The 16977-nt window shown below is 35.5% G+C and overlaps 8 protein-coding genes across 8 annotated transcripts; 3 read left to right on the top strand and 5 right to left on the bottom strand.

The window, feature by feature from the left end:
- Positions 1-66: 66 nt before the first annotated feature.
- On the top strand, positions 67-2293 carry HYPBUDRAFT_153362 (nucleoporin). Its single transcript, XM_020221505.1, has one exon. The coding sequence runs from the start codon at positions 104-106 to the stop codon at positions 2222-2224; it is 2121 nt and encodes a 706-aa protein (XP_020075672.1). The 5' UTR covers positions 67-103; the 3' UTR covers positions 2225-2293.
- A 221-nt stretch (positions 2294-2514) lies between these two features.
- On the bottom strand, positions 2515-4881 carry HYPBUDRAFT_149454 (uncharacterized protein; the record flags this gene model as incomplete). The annotated part of the gene is made up of 1 exon (XM_020220210.1): positions 2515-4881. One exon carries the CDS (start codon positions 4879-4881, stop codon positions 2515-2517), a length of 2367 nt encoding a protein of 788 aa, XP_020075671.1.
- Positions 4882-6438: 1557 nt separating this feature from the next.
- MDJ1 (Mdj1p) lies at positions 6439-7902 on the bottom strand (the record flags this gene model as incomplete). The annotated part of the gene is made up of 1 exon (XM_020220209.1): positions 6439-7902. One exon carries the CDS (start codon positions 7900-7902, stop codon positions 6439-6441), a length of 1464 nt encoding a protein of 487 aa, XP_020075670.1.
- Positions 7903-8139: 237 nt separating this feature from the next.
- On the bottom strand, positions 8140-9711 carry ACH1 (acetyl-CoA hydrolase; the record flags this gene model as incomplete). The annotated part of the gene is made up of 1 exon (XM_020222307.1): positions 8140-9711. The coding sequence occupies one exon, from the start codon at positions 9709-9711 to the stop codon at positions 8140-8142; it is 1572 nt and encodes a 523-aa protein (XP_020075669.1).
- Positions 9712-10498: 787 nt separating this feature from the next.
- Positions 10499-12717, bottom strand: HYPBUDRAFT_153361 (uncharacterized protein). The gene has a single exon (XM_020221504.1). The coding sequence runs from the start codon at positions 12655-12657 to the stop codon at positions 10603-10605; it is 2055 nt and encodes a 684-aa protein (XP_020075668.1). The 5' UTR covers positions 12658-12717; the 3' UTR covers positions 10499-10602.
- A 1247-nt stretch (positions 12718-13964) lies between these two features.
- Positions 13965-14255, top strand: HYPBUDRAFT_157746 (uncharacterized protein; the record flags this gene model as incomplete). The annotated part of the gene is made up of 1 exon (XM_020222306.1): positions 13965-14255. The coding sequence occupies one exon, from the start codon at positions 13965-13967 to the stop codon at positions 14253-14255; it is 291 nt and encodes a 96-aa protein (XP_020075667.1).
- On the bottom strand, positions 14230-15359 carry HYPBUDRAFT_153360 (putative GTPase). The gene has a single exon (XM_020221503.1). It carries the CDS (start codon positions 15340-15342, stop codon positions 14293-14295), a length of 1050 nt encoding a protein of 349 aa, XP_020075666.1. The 5' UTR covers positions 15343-15359; the 3' UTR covers positions 14230-14292.
- Positions 15360-15590: 231 nt separating this feature from the next.
- On the top strand, positions 15591-16727 carry RPN8 (proteasome regulatory particle lid subunit). The gene has a single exon (XM_020221502.1). The coding sequence runs from the start codon at positions 15659-15661 to the stop codon at positions 16688-16690; it is 1032 nt and encodes a 343-aa protein (XP_020075665.1). The 5' UTR covers positions 15591-15658; the 3' UTR covers positions 16691-16727.
- Positions 16728-16977: the final 250 nt, after the last annotated feature.

The following is a 16977-nucleotide window of genomic DNA, read 5'->3' as shown; positions in this document are numbered from 1 at the left end:
ACTGAGATGAAAAAAAAAAATAAAATAAAATAAAATAAAAGGACATAAACCCATTGAAATTCGATACTTTATTCTATATTGCTTCAAAAGATAGTATACTAAGATGGCTAAAAGAGGAGCAGCTGATCAAATTACAAAGGACAATCACGACGTGAGTCTGGATAATGAAGACCCAACTCCAGTCGTTACTGCGTCAGCAGATGTGATGGCTAAGAGAAAGATTCTTAAACCAAGAGGTAGAGGAAACGCTACTAGTACGTTTTCTTTCAAGCCTAAACCATCTAGCACACCATCAGCGTTTGGTAATGCGTTTGCAAATGCTGCACCAAACGCCGGGGGGCTTTTTTCATCGAACAACTCTTCAACAGCCAATGCATCTTCCGATAAACATGCTCAAATCAAAGCATTGAACGATAAATTTGTTGATCAAATACTCAAAGCAAATAAGCCAGGTACCGTTGCCAACTTCAGTGCAATTGCCAAAAAATATGTCTCTTATTATGAAGACATTGAAAAGAAGTTTCAAGAAGAATCCTTGGGACATGTTAATAAAAAACAACACCAGGCCCCCTCTACATCAAGTTCAGCAGCTCCACCTTCTAATGGGTTTAGTTTTGGTGGCTCAACCCCTAGCTTACCTGTGAAACCAAAGGTCCCCGAATCCACTACTCAACAATCTAAAGAATCTGACTCCGAATCAGAAGAAGAAGAAGTAAAGGTTGAAGGACCTCAATTCACTTTAGCATCTAAACCAACAGTGAAAAAATCTCCTTTTACATTTGGTCCCAAACCAACTAAAAAGCCCTCTTCCGATTCTGATTCCGAATCCGAAGTGGAAATTAAAGGTCCTAGCTTCACGTTCAATAAACAGATCAAAGACGATGTTTTCAAACTTAATAATACACCAAAGGAAAACAACTCAACTAAACCAAGCTTCAAATTTGGCTCTCAAGCAAATAATGATGACGATTCAAAACCAAATCCATTCGGCTTCCTTAAACAAGGCGAAAAGAAAGAAGAACCAAAACCTGCATTCTCTTTCGGCGCCAAACCTGCTGAAGAAAAGAAAGAAGAAGCAAAACCTGCTTTTTCATTCGGTTCTAAGCCTGCTGGAGATTCAAAACCTGCCTTTTCATTCGGTGCTAAACCTGCTGAAGAAAAGAAAGATGAATCAAAACCCGCTTTCTCATTTACTCCAAAACCTGCTGGGGACTCAAAACCTGCTTTTTCATTCGGTGCCAAACCTGCTGAAGAAAAGAAGGATGAATCAATGCCTCCATTCTCTTTCGGCGCCAAACCTGCTGAAGAAAAGAAAGAAGAACCAAAACCTGCTTTTTCTTTCGGTGCTAAACCTGCTGAAGAAAAGAAAGAAGAACCAAAACCTGCTTTTTCATTCGGTGCTAAACCTGCTGGAGATTCAAAGCCTGCTTTCTCCTTTGGTGCCAAACCTGCTGAAGAAAATAAAGATGAATCAAAACCTGCTTTTTCTTTTGGTGCCAAACCTGCTGAAGCAAGCAAACCTTTCTCTTTCAATTCTAGCTCGAAACCTTTCACCTTTGGCTCCTCCGATGAAAAGAAAGACGATCAACCAAAATCGCTTTTTCAAGGGTCTGATGCTTTCGGAACAAAACCAAGTACTGAGAATCCTTTGTCTGGTTTATCGAAACCAGCTTTTAACTTCGGTTCTTCTGCAACCTCATCCAAACCATTCGGCGGTAGCGCTGGCTTCAACTTCGGAGCTTCGTCTAACAATCAAACTAATAATGCAGACTCAAGTAAACAAGAAAGCGAATTAGTCCCTGAAGAAGAAACCGGTGGTGACTTCAAACCGGTTGGGTCTTTGTCCAACGAAAAAATTGATACACCATCTACAGGGGAAGAAAATGAAGAAGTTTTATTTGAAAAGAAAACTAAACTCATGTTATTCGATGCATCTAATACTGCAAACCCATACACTTCTAAAGGTTTAGGTGACTTGAAGGTTTTGAAAAACAAAGAAACCAATAAATCAAGAATTTTAGTCAGAGCAGAAGGTGGTTTAAGGGTTTTATTGAATACTTCAATTAATAAAGATATGATTTATGACACCATTGGCAATGGGTCATTGGTTAGAGTTCCTACCATCAATCCAGATGATAAATCTATCGAAACTTTTGTCATGAAAGTCAAAACTCCAGATGATGGTAAAAACCTCTTAAGTGCCATCAATAACGCCAAACAATAATTTAAGATCATTATTGTATTTACTCATGAATCATTCATTGTACCATATTTAAAATAATATTATTTCTCCATTCATTATGTTAACGTTTTTCATTTCTTTCATAAGTAATATAATTCATCATTTGCATTTTCTAGTTATTCTTAATAAAGAAGTCTACAGCATATTGGTTGCAAAATTGTATTTTAGTCTTAAATAATACTTAATATAAACTAATATTAGTTTCAAATTGACAAAATTCAAAAGTTCAAAAAAAAAAAAAAAAAAAATAGAGTAAATTAAATTAAATTAAATTAGCAGTTTCTAACTAAGTCCATAAATTCATAATCGTAACCAACATTTATATATTTGTAGACATCTTTATCTTTGTTGTGTATTTTCCTATTCTGTTCTCCCAATAAGTCAATTATCTCTTGTTTAGTCCCAAACAATTTATGAGAAATTTTACTCAATAATCCTAAAAGTACTTTAATCAAAAATTCATCACTTTCAAATACCCAAACATCAAATATATGACTGCTCAATTCGAAATTGAATAAATTAGCAAATAAACTTACCAATAAATTCGGTAAATATTCAACTGATGATAATCCGATAATTTTGAAATGACACGATAATCTATTTAATCTTTTTTGAAAAACCGCTTCGAATTTATTCATGAACAAGTCTCCAAACAAATCACATAGAATGGTTTTGTTTAACTCAATTGATTCCATTTGATGTGTTATGAGGATATTCATTAGTTGGTTATGAGTAAACATGTTACATAAACTAGTGAATGACATGTATACATCACGATAATTATAATATAATAAAGCAGCCAAATTGTTCAAACCGGTAAAATAGTAATTGGTGATAATTTTATTAGTTTTGGTAAAATTGACTTTATTAATTGTTTCACTCATATAAATAACGAAGCTCACAATTGTTTGTTCGAGTAATTCCATAACATCAGAATTTTGGAAAAAATTCACATCTGGGAAGGTATCAAATAAATCGTTAACTACTTTTTGATGCAATTGAGTGAACTCAATAATTGAAGGATTAGAATTGATATAATTATTAATCTCACTTGGTAAGGACGAAATTGTTGATAAATCCGAGTCTTCCAAGTTATGGTCAATTAATAACTGATTAAATGAATTGACCTGAGATTTAAACATGTTATATTTTTCCCAATAATTTTTGGCAATTGATGGAGTTAAATTTATTGAGTTTCCAATTTGCTGCCACCAAATTCTTGATCTTAAAGATGGGGGTAAACCACGCCAATACATATCTTTAACGGCTTTTGTTTTAATTTGATTTCTATAATCTTTCGTTTTAATGGTTGAACCATTCGGTAATATTTCATTTTCCCATTTGAATAAATCTATTTGTTTCAATTTATTCAATTTATTGAGATTAGAACTAATTTGCATCTGGCGTTTATTCTCAGATACTATAGCATGATTTAAAAGTGTTTCTGATTCACGTTGATGTTTCATTTTGTCTTTACTAGATTTAGGAGGTAACCAAGTAGGTCTTGTAAATGAAGTATACTGAGAAGGTGATTGAGGTTGACTTTTAGGAAGAGATTTAGTTGTTAATGGTAATGAAGGATTTGAGCTTGATTTTAAAGACAAACGCATAGGCTTGTTGTTAGGAGACTTTAAATCGTTTACCGAGCGAGTAGACTTGAGGGATTTTTGATTGGAAAATGATGCAACTGGTACGGGAGGTGGAGGTTGTTGAGGTAATTGGTTAGAATTACTCACTAATGACAGAAATGATTCGGCATGAGGAGAAGGAGGGACCGATTGGTTTAATTTTTTAAAACTTGATAGTAATTTTCTTTTTTGTCTTGATTCTTCATTAATTTGAATTGATTCAGTTTGATTGAATAAAAGAGTTAATTCTAGAGCATCTTGAGACAATCTTAATTCATTTATGTCCTGTTGGCTTAAAAAGGAAGAAGTAGAATGAATGGAATTAGTATTTTGGTAAACTTTATCCTTATCATTCATTGTCATTATTTCATGATCACAACTAGATTCAGTATCGACAAAACTATCATGACTTAGTATTGAAGAGGTACGAGTAGATTCAGTAGCAGTTGTGAAAGAAAATTTACGATCATTATTAGCAAAAGTGAATTTTTCTTTATTTGCTAAAGAAGTTAATGGTTGCGAAATTGGAACATTGAAAAATGCAAATGACATATCTTCATCAATTTCTTCTTCGTCAATTTCATCGTCATCATTATCTTCTTTACAATATTGTAATTCTGATTTTCTGATTGGAGCAGGATGTTTAAATTTTGCAATTGAATCATTTAATTGATCTTTTCTTAATTTTAATCTTTGAGAAGGAGTTAAATTATTTGGAGTTTTATTGACGTGTACAATATATTGTGAATTATCAGGATTCGACAATGAAGACGAAGAACCAGTTGAGGTATTGGATTGGACAGAGCGGGATCTAGAGAGCTGACTCTTGAGGGGTGAAGGTATGTAAGCATTATTATTGTTGGGATTGATATTATGATGCGGTATTGGTTTCGGGTAATTTCTAAGAGTAACGGTATTTGATCTTTTAGGGGTATTCAAGGTTATGTCTTCTAGATTAGAATCCTTTCCGATATTGACGTTAGGAATTTGTTCAGGAATAGAGAGTGACATTTTCCTTTTCCCTGTCTTTTTTTTTTATTTTATTTTATTTCCTTCTTAAAGATAAATTAAAGTATAATGAACGTAAGAAGTTGGAATGAAAAAAAAAATTACCCTTTAAGCGAATGAATATCAGGAAAGTTTGAACTGATTGAGTAGGGTACTTGAGTAGATTGTAGTTGTCAAGAAAGAATCAAGACTCAAGAAGATTAAAGAAAGACTTTGATGCAGAAGAAAAGAAGAAAGAAAAAGAAGAGAAGAATCAAAAAAAAAATCAAAAGAGTGGAATCAACTTTAGTATTATGAACCAATGTCTTTGGAGACGGGGCGTAGAAGAGACTATATATATGTGGAGGGCACAACTGAATGAATAAATAAAGTTACCGGAAAAGACATGAGGCCTTTCTAATGCACTCCCTAAATGGGACCCCGTAAGATGAAATTAAGTATTCAATCACAAATGCAAAGATGGGACCTTGTAAATGTTAGAAACAGCTAGGTAAAGGATCTAATCCATTAACAAAACCGACTCAAAACAATGACAAAAAAGAAAGGAAGGTTAAGTCAAAGGTAAACAATAACAAAAGGTTGTTGTTTATTCAATGGGCAGACCGGCATGTAAAAGAACAAATTCTCATCGGTAAACGAAAGATAAAAGATATGAAGAACGTAAGTTGAGGTCTAGACAAATGTAGAAAGAATAGACTTTATTACGAGAATGGATCACATTGATTGTGGGATACTGAACATTGGAACAAACGAAGCGAAAGGGTGTTATGATCTTTGTATTGAAAGCTATATCAATAGCTGACACCTTCAAAACAATGACACGCTTTGATATCTGAATCGATTGCAAATTCCCGAAAGGGTTAAATTTACCAAAAAGCCTATAAACAACCTGTAAGGAGGATGCCTCCAATCAAGTTATTATTAGATCCCAAGCTTCTAGACAATTGTTAGTAAGGATACATCAGGTTGAAATTGACTGACTCGAGAATCAATCGTTGAAACGTTACAGAAGGTATTACATATTCTCGTGTAAAGAGCTAACCGCCTTGATCTTGGTGACGAGCAAAGCTGAAAATTCTCAATTCCCATCATGTTCTGTTCCCAGGTGGCATTTACAAACAGGGCTTGCTTCCAGAAGGCCTCAGCGAGAGACCCATTCCCAGTGTTAGGCGGCACAACAGGTGGCCGTGGTGATTCCAATGAATAATCAATAAAGAAGAAGTAGTTTAAATTTAGCCGCCAAAGATCAACACGAAAAACGAAAAACAACAAAAACACGTCTTTTTGCAGTGGTTTTTTCGCGAAATTCTCATTTTTCGTAAATCGTGTTGGTGTTGGTGTTTGGGCTTTTGTGTCTAACGGTGGGTTTTGCAGGTTGTGTTGGGAATTTTACAGATTATTGTTTACACGTTGTGTTGGTTTTTTTACAGGTTGTGATGTATTTTTCACAGGTTGAATAAATATTTGGAACCCTTTATACAAAGATTAGTAGGATATATACAAATGAAAAAAAAAAATCAAAGATCTATGTACAGGGATACTATTTCAATATCATTATCATTATTTCTTATCGTCATCTTTTAAATTGAAAAAACGATTTAAAAATTTACCAATTCTCTTCAATTTGGAAGGATGTAAATCTTTTTCGTCGAAAGTTTTATCAATTTTATCATCATTTGAAGGTTCATCTTCCAAATCTAATTTCCAGTGAGCATCGGTTCTCTTAGCAGTTTTATCGTTGAAAGCATCGGCCAAAGCCTCTAATAAAGCGGTTTGAATTGGAGTTTCAGGGATTAAAGTTTTAACATTTAAAATCACATCCATATCAGTTCTATTATTTACATTACGATTCAATGGAACCCCCTTTTCAGGAATAGTTAAGGTACGGCCGTTTTGAACACCAGGTCTGATTTTCAATTTAATTTTTTCTCCATCAATGGTAGGAACAATAATTTCACCACCTAATGAAGCAGTTGTCATTGGGATTTCGTGGTTAATTTGAATTTTATTACCAACTCTATTAAAGATTGAATCTTTTTCAACATGAACCCTAATAATCAAATCCCCATTTTCAATATGAGTATAAGGATCTTTTGTAACGAATGGAGCATCACCTCCACCGGGAATTCTTAATCTAGTACCATCACTAACTCCTGGAGGAATATCGACACTGACTTGTTTTGGAGATTCTTCAACCCCATTACCATGACAAGAATTACATTGATCGTTTTTATGAGCAGTAACCCCACTACCTTGACAAGTATTACAAGTAGAAGCCATATGGAACCCGCCGATTATATGAGTACTTTGACCAGTACCATGACAAGTTGGACAGGTTGATTTTTTCTTACCGGTTTTCAACCCACTTCCTTTACAAGTACCACAACTTGAAACTGCTTTATAATTGATATTAATTTTAGTACCGAAAATTGATTCTTTGAATTTGATTGACTTTAAAACTTCAATATCGTCACCAACATGAGAAGTGACAAAGCCATCTCCTCCTCTACCACTTCTACCACCTCTACCACCAGTGAAAGCTTGCTTGAATAAATCTTCAAAATCAAATCCCATACCACCAAACCCACTGGCACCACCAAATGGATTACCGCCACCGGCGAATGGATTACCGCCACCGGCGAATGGATTGGAATTACCGTTGGCATCGAAAGCACTCGAGCCAAATTGATCATACTGAGCTCTTTTATCTTTATCACTTAATAACTCATAAGATTCTTGAATCTTATGAAATTTGGTCTCAGCGTCTTTTTCTTTATTAACATCGGGATGGTATTTTTTAACCAATTGATAGTAAGCCCTTTTGATTTCTTTGGCATCGGCGCTTTTATCGACTCCCAAAGTTTTATAAGGATCAACGTTTAATAATTGACGGGATGAAGAATGAAATAATCTTTTACAATCAATCTTGGTATGTAGATTTCTTGTTATTATGCGAGGACCAAGGTTTCTTCTGGTAAGGTTACCAGTGAATCTTGTAGCAGCCTTCAATAAGCTTGGTTTCATTGCCGATGAAGTCTTTGTTGAATATACTGTCAAGTTTGACCGGTGATATATAAAGAAATTAAAATTTTTCTCTAATTTTTCTAGAAGACTCCAGTTGTTCGAAAATCCGAAAACACCCGTACCCTCGAGAGACAAACAAAAAAAAAAAAAAAAAAAAAAAAAACAAAGTAGTATATACAAAGACGTAGTAATAACTAATAAATAATCTTTTATTTTAAATACAACTATTTAAATTATTTAAAATTTTTTATCCCAGGAATCCAACTTCATTGAACCGTTTTCTTGTAAATTCATATGCATTTTGAAGGCATCTTTCAAAATATGAGGTTCGTGTAAAGTTTTATTTTTCTTACAGTAGAAAGTTGCACGATCAAAGTAATCTTGTAATTGATCTTTATAATCAGGATGGGCAACGGTATTAATGATTTCTTGAGCTCTTTCCTTTGGAGATAAACCTCTTAAGTCAGCCAAACCTTGTTCGGTAACAATGACATCCAAATCATGTTCGGTTTGATCAACGTGAGTAGCCATTGGAACAATACAAGAAACCCCGGTTGGATCAGTTTTCGAAGGTCTAGCAGAAGGAGTATGCATGACTGATAATTTAGCATTTCTTAAGAAATCAGCCGAACCACCTAAACCATTCAACATTCTTGAACCCATGACATTGGTTGAATTGGCATGAGCATACATATCAACTTCAACTGGGGTATTCATGGCAATAACCCCTAATCTTCTAATAATTTCTGGAGAATTGGAAACAACTTGAGACCTTAAACATAATTTTTTGGAGAAACTATCCCAATTTTCATAAAATCTATCAAAACCGGCTTCAGTTAATCTAATTGAAGTAGCAGTAGCATAATCCAAGGAACCAGAATCAAAGAAATCAAGGAAAGAATCTTGTAAGACTTCAGTCCAAACAGTTAAATTTTTGAATTCAGATTTAGCCAAACCTTCAACAACGGCATTAGCAATATTACCAATACCCGATTGTAATGGATGCAAGTTTTCTGGTAATCTACCCATTTTAACTTCGTGTTTGAAAAACTCAATCAAATGATCAGCAATACCTTGAGAAACGGCATCCGAAGGAGTATTTGGAGGAACTTTATCCTTGGTGGTTGATTCCACAATGGCAACAACCTTAGAAGGGTCCACGGGGACCGCATTGACCCCGACTTTATAATCGGTAGAAGTGTGAGGATATGGCGGACGGAAAGGAGGATTTATTGGCATATCAATATCATGTAACCCTTCAAACGAAGGAGTGGCGGTGTTAACTTCAATAATGATTTTATCCGAACAAGAAACCATTTCCGGAGTACCACCAACGGCCGGACCCGGGATAATGGCCCCATCTTCAGTTATGGCGGTTGCTTCAATAATGGTATAATCCAATAAATCGTTTTCTTTATTTTTGGTATAGTAACCATAGGTCAAATCCTGCGGGAACATCGATAAATGCTTATCGAAAAACTGGGTTCTACCATCGTTAATGGCTTGGGCAATTGGCTTACCAACCTGATGAGGAGATCTACGTAAAATCATCGAATTGGAAGCCCATCTGCTTTCTTCGGGACCAGCACTAGCACCAACAAATAAGTTAAAGGCCAACTGACCTTGTAAGTTGTTTTTTTCAACGTGATCAGCCAAGGCCGAAGGAATAACTTTTGGAGCACCAACCCCAGTGAATCCTGACCAGCCCAAGTATTGGCCGGATTTGAACAACTCAACACACTGTTCAGCAGTTCTCAATTTATTCAAGTATGGAGCGTATCTAACTCTGGATTTAAGAATGGAACTCATTGTCTAGGGTCTGTACAAAATGATAGGTATAAGTATAGGCAAACACAAGGATATATATATATATAGCTAAATGTGGAGTATTAGTGTTGGATTTTACACAAACCAATTATTGAAAAATGTTGAATAACTTAAAAAAAGGGTGTCTCTCAACAAAAACAGTTAGCAGCAAAGGAGGGGGGACACTCTGGGGGAGAGAGGTATGGGTTTACTTTATGTTTGCTTTTGAAAAATTCAACGATGGACAGTTATGAAGAAGACGGGAGCCAGAAAGAAGAAGATATCCCCCGGTATATATATACCAATGGGTACACGTCTATCCACAATCGAATATCCGGATCAGCCAATAAGAATGGCAAGAGATACTTGAGGATTGGTGACACTAACTGGAAAAGATCAAATCTCCGACCTGGAACAAACCGGTGCAGCCCATTCCGACACCACTGCGATGTCACCCCAGACGGGCACCGTCCACGGATGCTCCTTTCCCGGGGCCCTGCCAGTGGTCTCTTGTTGCAGTAGCTTGACGGGAGGATGGTGAGCCGGTGAGTCTGTAGGCGTAGGCCCAAGACTAAGGGTGGTACGACCACAAGGGTTTGTACCCTCGAAACTGGTAACCGTTCGGAGTTTAATCGTCGGAGTCTTAAAGGAATATTCAGCAGTCTGGGGATCGCAGGACAAACGGAAGTCTGTGCAAGGTGGGTACGATGTATGGTGTATAGGATATGTATCTATGACTATGCCGGTGTCTGCAGTCTCTACAGCGTCTCTACAGTGGGTCTACGGTTTGGTGGAGTGGTGGTACTGGCATTACAAGGTATATAAAGTACTAGTGGTAAACCCCGGAAATTGCTCCCACTTTTCAACCCCACAATTCTGTCAAGTTTTCGTTGTTTACAACCCCAATCGTTTGCTTTTGAAACGACTTACTCGAACAGGATTACCCTGTTCGTCCACCACCGGCGACTGGTGGTACTCGAATTCCTGTTCTTGCTCGTTCTGCAAGTAGCCTCCGCGTTCGAAAATCATCTTTTGTCTCATTCTGTTATAATTGTCTTTGATTTCTTGTCCTAGGATCTCGTCCTCGATGTTCGAGTTGACGTGGTTGGTTTCTCGTTCGATGATGTCATCCGTCATGATTTCATCGCCTTCTTCTTCTTCTTCGGAGTATTCTCCGCCAATGACGTCTAATTTCTCGTCGTATTGATTCATGTTTTTCAACTTGAGTTGTTTCTTTCGCTGTTCCACTCTTCTTTGCTTGGTGTCTTCGTCTTCTTCTTCTTGTTGGAAGCTGTTGATCATCTTGTTGAGCACCTCGAAGTCTTCCACTTTGTCGACTACCGGGCCTTCGGTCATGATATCGTCGTCGTAGGCCCCTAGCACGTATGCACGGGCCATGGTATCCATATCTTCGATGCCACCGTAATCCACCAGTACTTCATTTAGATCTTGACCCTTTGGTTGACTCTTTGTATCTTGACTCTTTGTATCTTGACTCTTTGGTTGACTCTTTGGTTGACTCTTTGGTTGACTCTTTGGTTGACTCTTTGTCTTATTGGGCTTGGCCTGTCTCATGGATTTGAATCTAGAAACTTTCTTTTCATTGCCAACGTCATTAACATTAACGTTGTCATTATCTCTTTCAATAACATCAACAATATCATTAACATCTTTTTCAACAATATCATTAACAATATCTTTTTCAACAATATCATTAACAATATCTTTTTCAACAATATCATTAACAACATCTTTTTCAACAATATCACTAGCAACATCTTTTTCAACAATATCACTAGCAACATCTTTTGCAACAATATCACTAGCAACATCTTTTTCAACAATATCACTAGCAACATCTTTTTCAACAATATCACTAACACCCTTTTTCCCTCTCATTGCTTTGAATTTAGATACCTTCTTAGGCATATCTTCATTCTCTCCGATCGGTTCCCCAATATCACTAACGTTGTCGTCTTTTTCAACAACATCACTAACAACGTTATCATTAAACTCTCTTTCAATAACATCACTAACGCTGTCATCTTTTTCAACAATATCACTAACAACATTGTCATCTTTTTCAACATCACTAACACCCTTTTTCCCTCTCATTGCTTTGAATTTAGATACCTTCTTAGGCATATCCTCATTCTCTCGGATCGATTCCTCCATCAATTTTTGTCGGTTGATGAATTCGTCTTCCTTCTCGTACTCATCCTTAACCAGTATCTTATTAGCATACTTGGGCTCGCTTATTCTGATCTCATCCTCAATAAACTCCGAACTCGTCTCTTCGAAACTGGTAAAATTGGCGGCTTCTTCAACTTCTAAACTAAATGAATCGCTATCATAATATTCATCTTCCCCCACTTGATCGTCTTCTTCTTCGGGTTCAACGTTCTTCTCAATTATAAACTCACTAAGTGGTTCTTCAAAATCCTCCTCTTTTTCAATGGTTATTGGCTCATTGGTTTGTCTTTGATAATTTCGTTCTTGTTTAAATCTTGAAAAACTTTGATTGTATTGCGCCATTTGTTTCAATTCTTCACTTATATTAGCCACTTGTTGAATATCAAGAGTATCATTAAACCTAACCGATTTTTTCTTTTCTTCTTTAACCCTTTCCATTGGTTTTAAAATTGATTTGAATATCTCTTTAGTAGGCTTGCCATCCGATTCCTTCTTTTTTCTTAATTCAGATACTTGAGTCCATAGTTTATCATTCAATCCGTCTCTACTCAGCGGCATGAAATTGGTTTTAGCATTCCCATATAATAATTCATCCGCATAATCTTCTTCTTCTTCTTCGTCATCAAATTCAAAATCCCATTCTTCATCGTCTTGTTCTAAATCATTCTCTTCGTTTAATTCACTGGCCAAAATCTCTAATTCAATTAAATCATTCCCATTAATATCAAGATTATTGGATTTGGGTGTACTGGTCATTCCAATATTATCCGATTCAAAATCAAGATCGTTCTCCTTTATTATTTGGGAAAGTATCTCATCTCTTTCTTGTTTCTTATCATCATCTAATTGATCTTTGGATTCGGCTTTTTCTTCTTTTAATTTGGCATACTCTTCAACACAAAATTTCTTCAAATTGAATTTCTCTTGAGGATCTATATCTAATGCATCTATTTTTTCAAGTAATTCATCTTGATCAACTAATTGACTTTGAGTCATCTTATCAATTTCTTGGTCAATATCCTTTTTATTTATAATTTCCATATCCTCAAATAGTTCATTTATTTGATTTATTTCATCGTTAGAGTCATTGATTTCTTCAATCTTTTTCTCTTCTTGCTCTTCTTTCTCTTCTTCCTTCTGTGCTCCATTTTCTTCTTTCAAACTTGAATTTATAACGTTCCCATCTTCATCAAGCTCTTCTGTTATATTAAATATCTGATCCTCGTCTATGTTAGGCAATTGCTCATCTGACTTTTTTTCATCCGGTGGTTGAATTTCATCGTTTAATTTAACTTCAATAATATTACCTTCGTCATCTATTTCTTCTCGTATCTCTATAAAAGGCAAGCCTTCTTCATTGACTTTATCATTTGACTCGGATCCCTCATTAGTAAGTTCTTTAAATTTTCTAAATTCTTCAATGGTTTTTTCTCCATGTTTTATCTTAGCATTGAATTCATCAATTGTACTTCTCATATGGGATACTCTTTTGCTCAAGAATTCCTGAGCTTCATATATCGCCATATCAACGAACCACCCATCACCAAGCATTACCATTATTGACTCTAGTTGATCATTATTTGCAATGGTTTTCTTCAAATCAGTATAAGTATCTAGTTGGGTTACAAGTAGGTTTCTCTTCAAGGTTAAGTTCGACACCGATCTGGCCAATTGCTCCTGAATCAAAGCTTCGTTTTCAGGATTAACAAAGTCGGTCATTATACAAAATCAAGCCTTTTCCTAGATCGAGATGAGATGAAATCAACTTTTGCTTCTTCAAAATTTTTAGTATAAGCGGTTTTCTCAGGTGTATCAGCAAAAGTCTTTGGTCTCCGGTGCTCCTCTATACGATATCAGGTCTTACCAAAAACAATTTAAGCAAGTAGTGTGGTGCTAGTCTTCAAAGTAATGTTCAGATCTTCAGAGTTTTTTTTTTTTTTTTTTTTAAGTTTTGATTTTTTTTTTCCCATTCAAAAAAATGAAAACAGACGCCAAATCAACGAGTAGATCAACGAGTAGATCATATTTATACTTACAACTCCCGATAGACAAGTGAAGATAACATGCCACCAAGTGCTTTACAAATCAAAGTCAACGCATTGAAGCGTCTTATCAAGGAAGAAACCTTGTACCAACAAGAAGTTGCCGAACAACAACAATACGTGGATCAAATGAAATCAAATAACGCTGATGAATACGAATTGAAAAAACAGATTCAAGTATTAGAAGAATCACAAAGAATGGTTCCAGAAGTCAGCCGCAAGATCAAGGATCATAAAGAAGCATTGAGCCAATTTTTAGAAACTTACAAGGGAGAAGAAGATTTAAGTGCTGCTAAAGAATTAGTTCAATAATTAAATACATATTTTTTTTAATATACAAGGTCTATAATTAACGAAGAAGTGCATCTCCACCTCTTTTGTTTTCCCAATCTTGAAGAGCCATTTCCCATTCTTCGTCTTCGGTTAATTTTGGTTGTTGTTGATCTATAACTGAGTTACGTAGTTCTTCTTGTTCTTTTCTTTCTTGTTCGTCGTATTCTTCTTTATGATCGATCCAACGTTCGTGGATATCGATGTCCAAATACTCCGACATCCCTCCTTGTCTAGTAGCTTCACTCCAAATGGTATCACCACCAACTTCACTGCTACCAAAACTATAACCATTTGCTTTATCTATAATACTTAAAAGGTTAATCATGGACTGTTTATTTTCAACCGATAGAACTTCAAAAGATACCAAGTTGAAGTCCTCGACCATTTCTGCAATCATTTGGGTTAAGCGAACATAATTTTGTCCCAATACCGAATTGGATTCTTTCTCTAAATGAGGAGTTAGATAATCTAAGTCTTGAACTTCGGTATAATAATCTAATCTAAAAGGTAGTTCTCCGTACGTGTTCAACTTATCTATCTTTGAAATGACATTCACGTGAGGGAGATCCAATTGAAGCATCGATCTTAAACTTAATAGTAAAATTGATATATATTGGGATGGACTAGTCAAATAAATCAGATCAACCAATGAAACAACACAAAGTCGAGTATCTTGGGACTTGACCAACTTCTTGAATATCTTGAATAATGAGTTATGATGCGTAAACAACTCAACTTGCCCCGGACAATCAAATATAAGATAATTTTGATCCTTGATCAAATCATCAATCTTCTTCATAAACACTTCAATACCACTTTCATCCAAACTCTCCAAGGCGTACATCAACCCTCCGTTGGGCCCCAAGTTCAACTCGTCCATAATCTCCTCCAACGTTATAAAATCTCGTATATCAAGTCCACAATTTGGATAAGGTAATCGGTCATTGGCAGGGTCCAAATTCACTATACACAGCTTCCTTCCAATGGCAGAAAGAAACTGGTACATCCCATGGCAGTAGGTCGACTTCCCAGACCCCGGAGGCCCTATAACAACCTGTCCAAACATCTTAATCGTGATTTTCTTCTCTCTTCAAATCAATCGATGCCAGTCATTTTTTAAGGTGCTTGGTGAAAAGTGTTGCTGCGCACGACTTTTTGGAGGAGGTTTTTTTGCCCTTGTCGATTTCTTTTGAGTTTTTGACTTGTTTCGAGTTTCTTCTTGAAAGGCAATATTATTAGATAGAACAAGAGAATTATCAGTAGTATCAAGGCTTTTGGTAGACAATTGATTCGTATAAGAAGAGTTATTTGCTGTTTTTTTTTTTATTTCCTGTTGTTTTTGTTGGGAATTGTCAAGTTATCAGAAAAATTTAAGTGGCGAAATGAGTACATCCAATGAATCGGTATTTTTGAATAAAACAGTGACTGTATCACCATTGGTACTTTTATCAGTGGTGGACCATTATAATCGAGTGGCCAAAGACTCCAAGAAAAGAGTGGTTGGTGTTATATTGGGAGATAATACCAGTGATGTTATAAAAGTTACAAATTCTTATGCTATTCCATTTGAAGAAGATGAAAAAAACCCATCGGTATGGTTTTTAGATCATAATTTTATAGAGTCCATGGGAGAAATGTTCAAGAAAATCAATGCTAAAGAAAAATTAATTGGATGGTATCACTCAGGACCAAAATTAAGAGCTTCCGATTTGAAAATCAATGATGTTTTCAGAAAATATACTACAAATCCATTATTATTGATTGTGGATGTTCAACCAAGAGTAGTTGGTATTCCAACTGATGCATATTATGCTGTGGACGATATTAAAAACGATGGTTCTGCTGCAGAACGGACTTTTGTTCACGTTCCCTCATTAATCGAAGCGGAAGAAGCAGAAGAAATCGGGGTTGAACATTTATTAACCGACATTAGAGATCAGGCTGCAGGTAACTTATCCTTGAGGGTTACTCAAAGCTATCAATCCTTATTAGGTTTACATCAAAAATTAAGAGAAATTGCTAATTATTTAGATAAAGTTTATTCAAAAAAACTACCAATAAATCATACCATCTTGGGTAAATTACAAAATGTCTTTAATTTATTACCCAACTTAACTAACCCAACCAATCATGCAAACCCAATCTCAGATTCAACTTCAAATAGTCAATCTCCAAGTGAATCTTCAAATCCTTTGGCCACTGCTTTCACCATTAAAACCAATGACGAATTAATGATGGTCTATTTGAGTACCTTGGTAAGAGCAATCATTGCTTATCATGACTTGATTGAAAATAAATTAGAAAATAAACAATTGAATGAAAAAAATTCAAAAAATGATTTGGATTCTGATAAACCCGAAGCTGCTGCTTCGACTTCCACTGAAGAATTAGGTGACGGGGCCTCTAAAGAGTAATTCTCTCCATAGCTATAACTAAACGAAAAGCATTTGATCTTCTTGTAGCTGCATTGTAGTCTTCCTTTTCTCCATGTTATTGGTTGGAAAAGCTATTCACAAAAACTTTCTGAGGAAAGAACGAAAAAAAAAACAAAGAAAAAAAAAACTCAATGAAAAAAAAAAAAAGATCAAACCTTCAATCAGTTCATCTTGATCTTTCATCTTCCTTACTCCTAAAGTGCCTCTGGTTCTGCTTGTAAAGCCTTTGATTGTTGTTTTTAATGATACACTGGTCTCATATATAG

This window comes from Hyphopichia burtonii, assembly GCF_001661395.1.
Source record: "Hyphopichia burtonii NRRL Y-1933 unplaced genomic scaffold HYPBUscaffold_5, whole genome shotgun sequence".
Taxonomy (NCBI): Eukaryota; Fungi; Ascomycota; class Pichiomycetes; order Serinales; family Debaryomycetaceae; genus Hyphopichia; species Hyphopichia burtonii.
The sequence above is the reverse complement of the archived record's forward strand: the minus strand, read 5'-3'. Positions and strand labels throughout refer to the sequence as shown.

Excerpts from the sequence above, each read along its gene's own strand:
- HYPBUDRAFT_153361 (XM_020221504.1), bottom strand. The coding sequence starts at position 12,657 with ATGACCAGTACACCCAAATCCAATAATCTTGATATTAATGGGAATGAT.
- HYPBUDRAFT_153360 (XM_020221503.1), bottom strand. The coding sequence starts at position 15,342 with ATGTTTGGACAGGTTGTTATAGGGCCTCCGGGGTCTGGGAAGTCGACC.
- HYPBUDRAFT_153362 (XM_020221505.1), top strand. The coding sequence starts at position 104 with ATGGCTAAAAGAGGAGCAGCTGATCAAATTACAAAGGACAATCACGAC.
- RPN8 (XM_020221502.1), top strand. The coding sequence starts at position 15,659 with ATGAGTACATCCAATGAATCGGTATTTTTGAATAAAACAGTGACTGTA.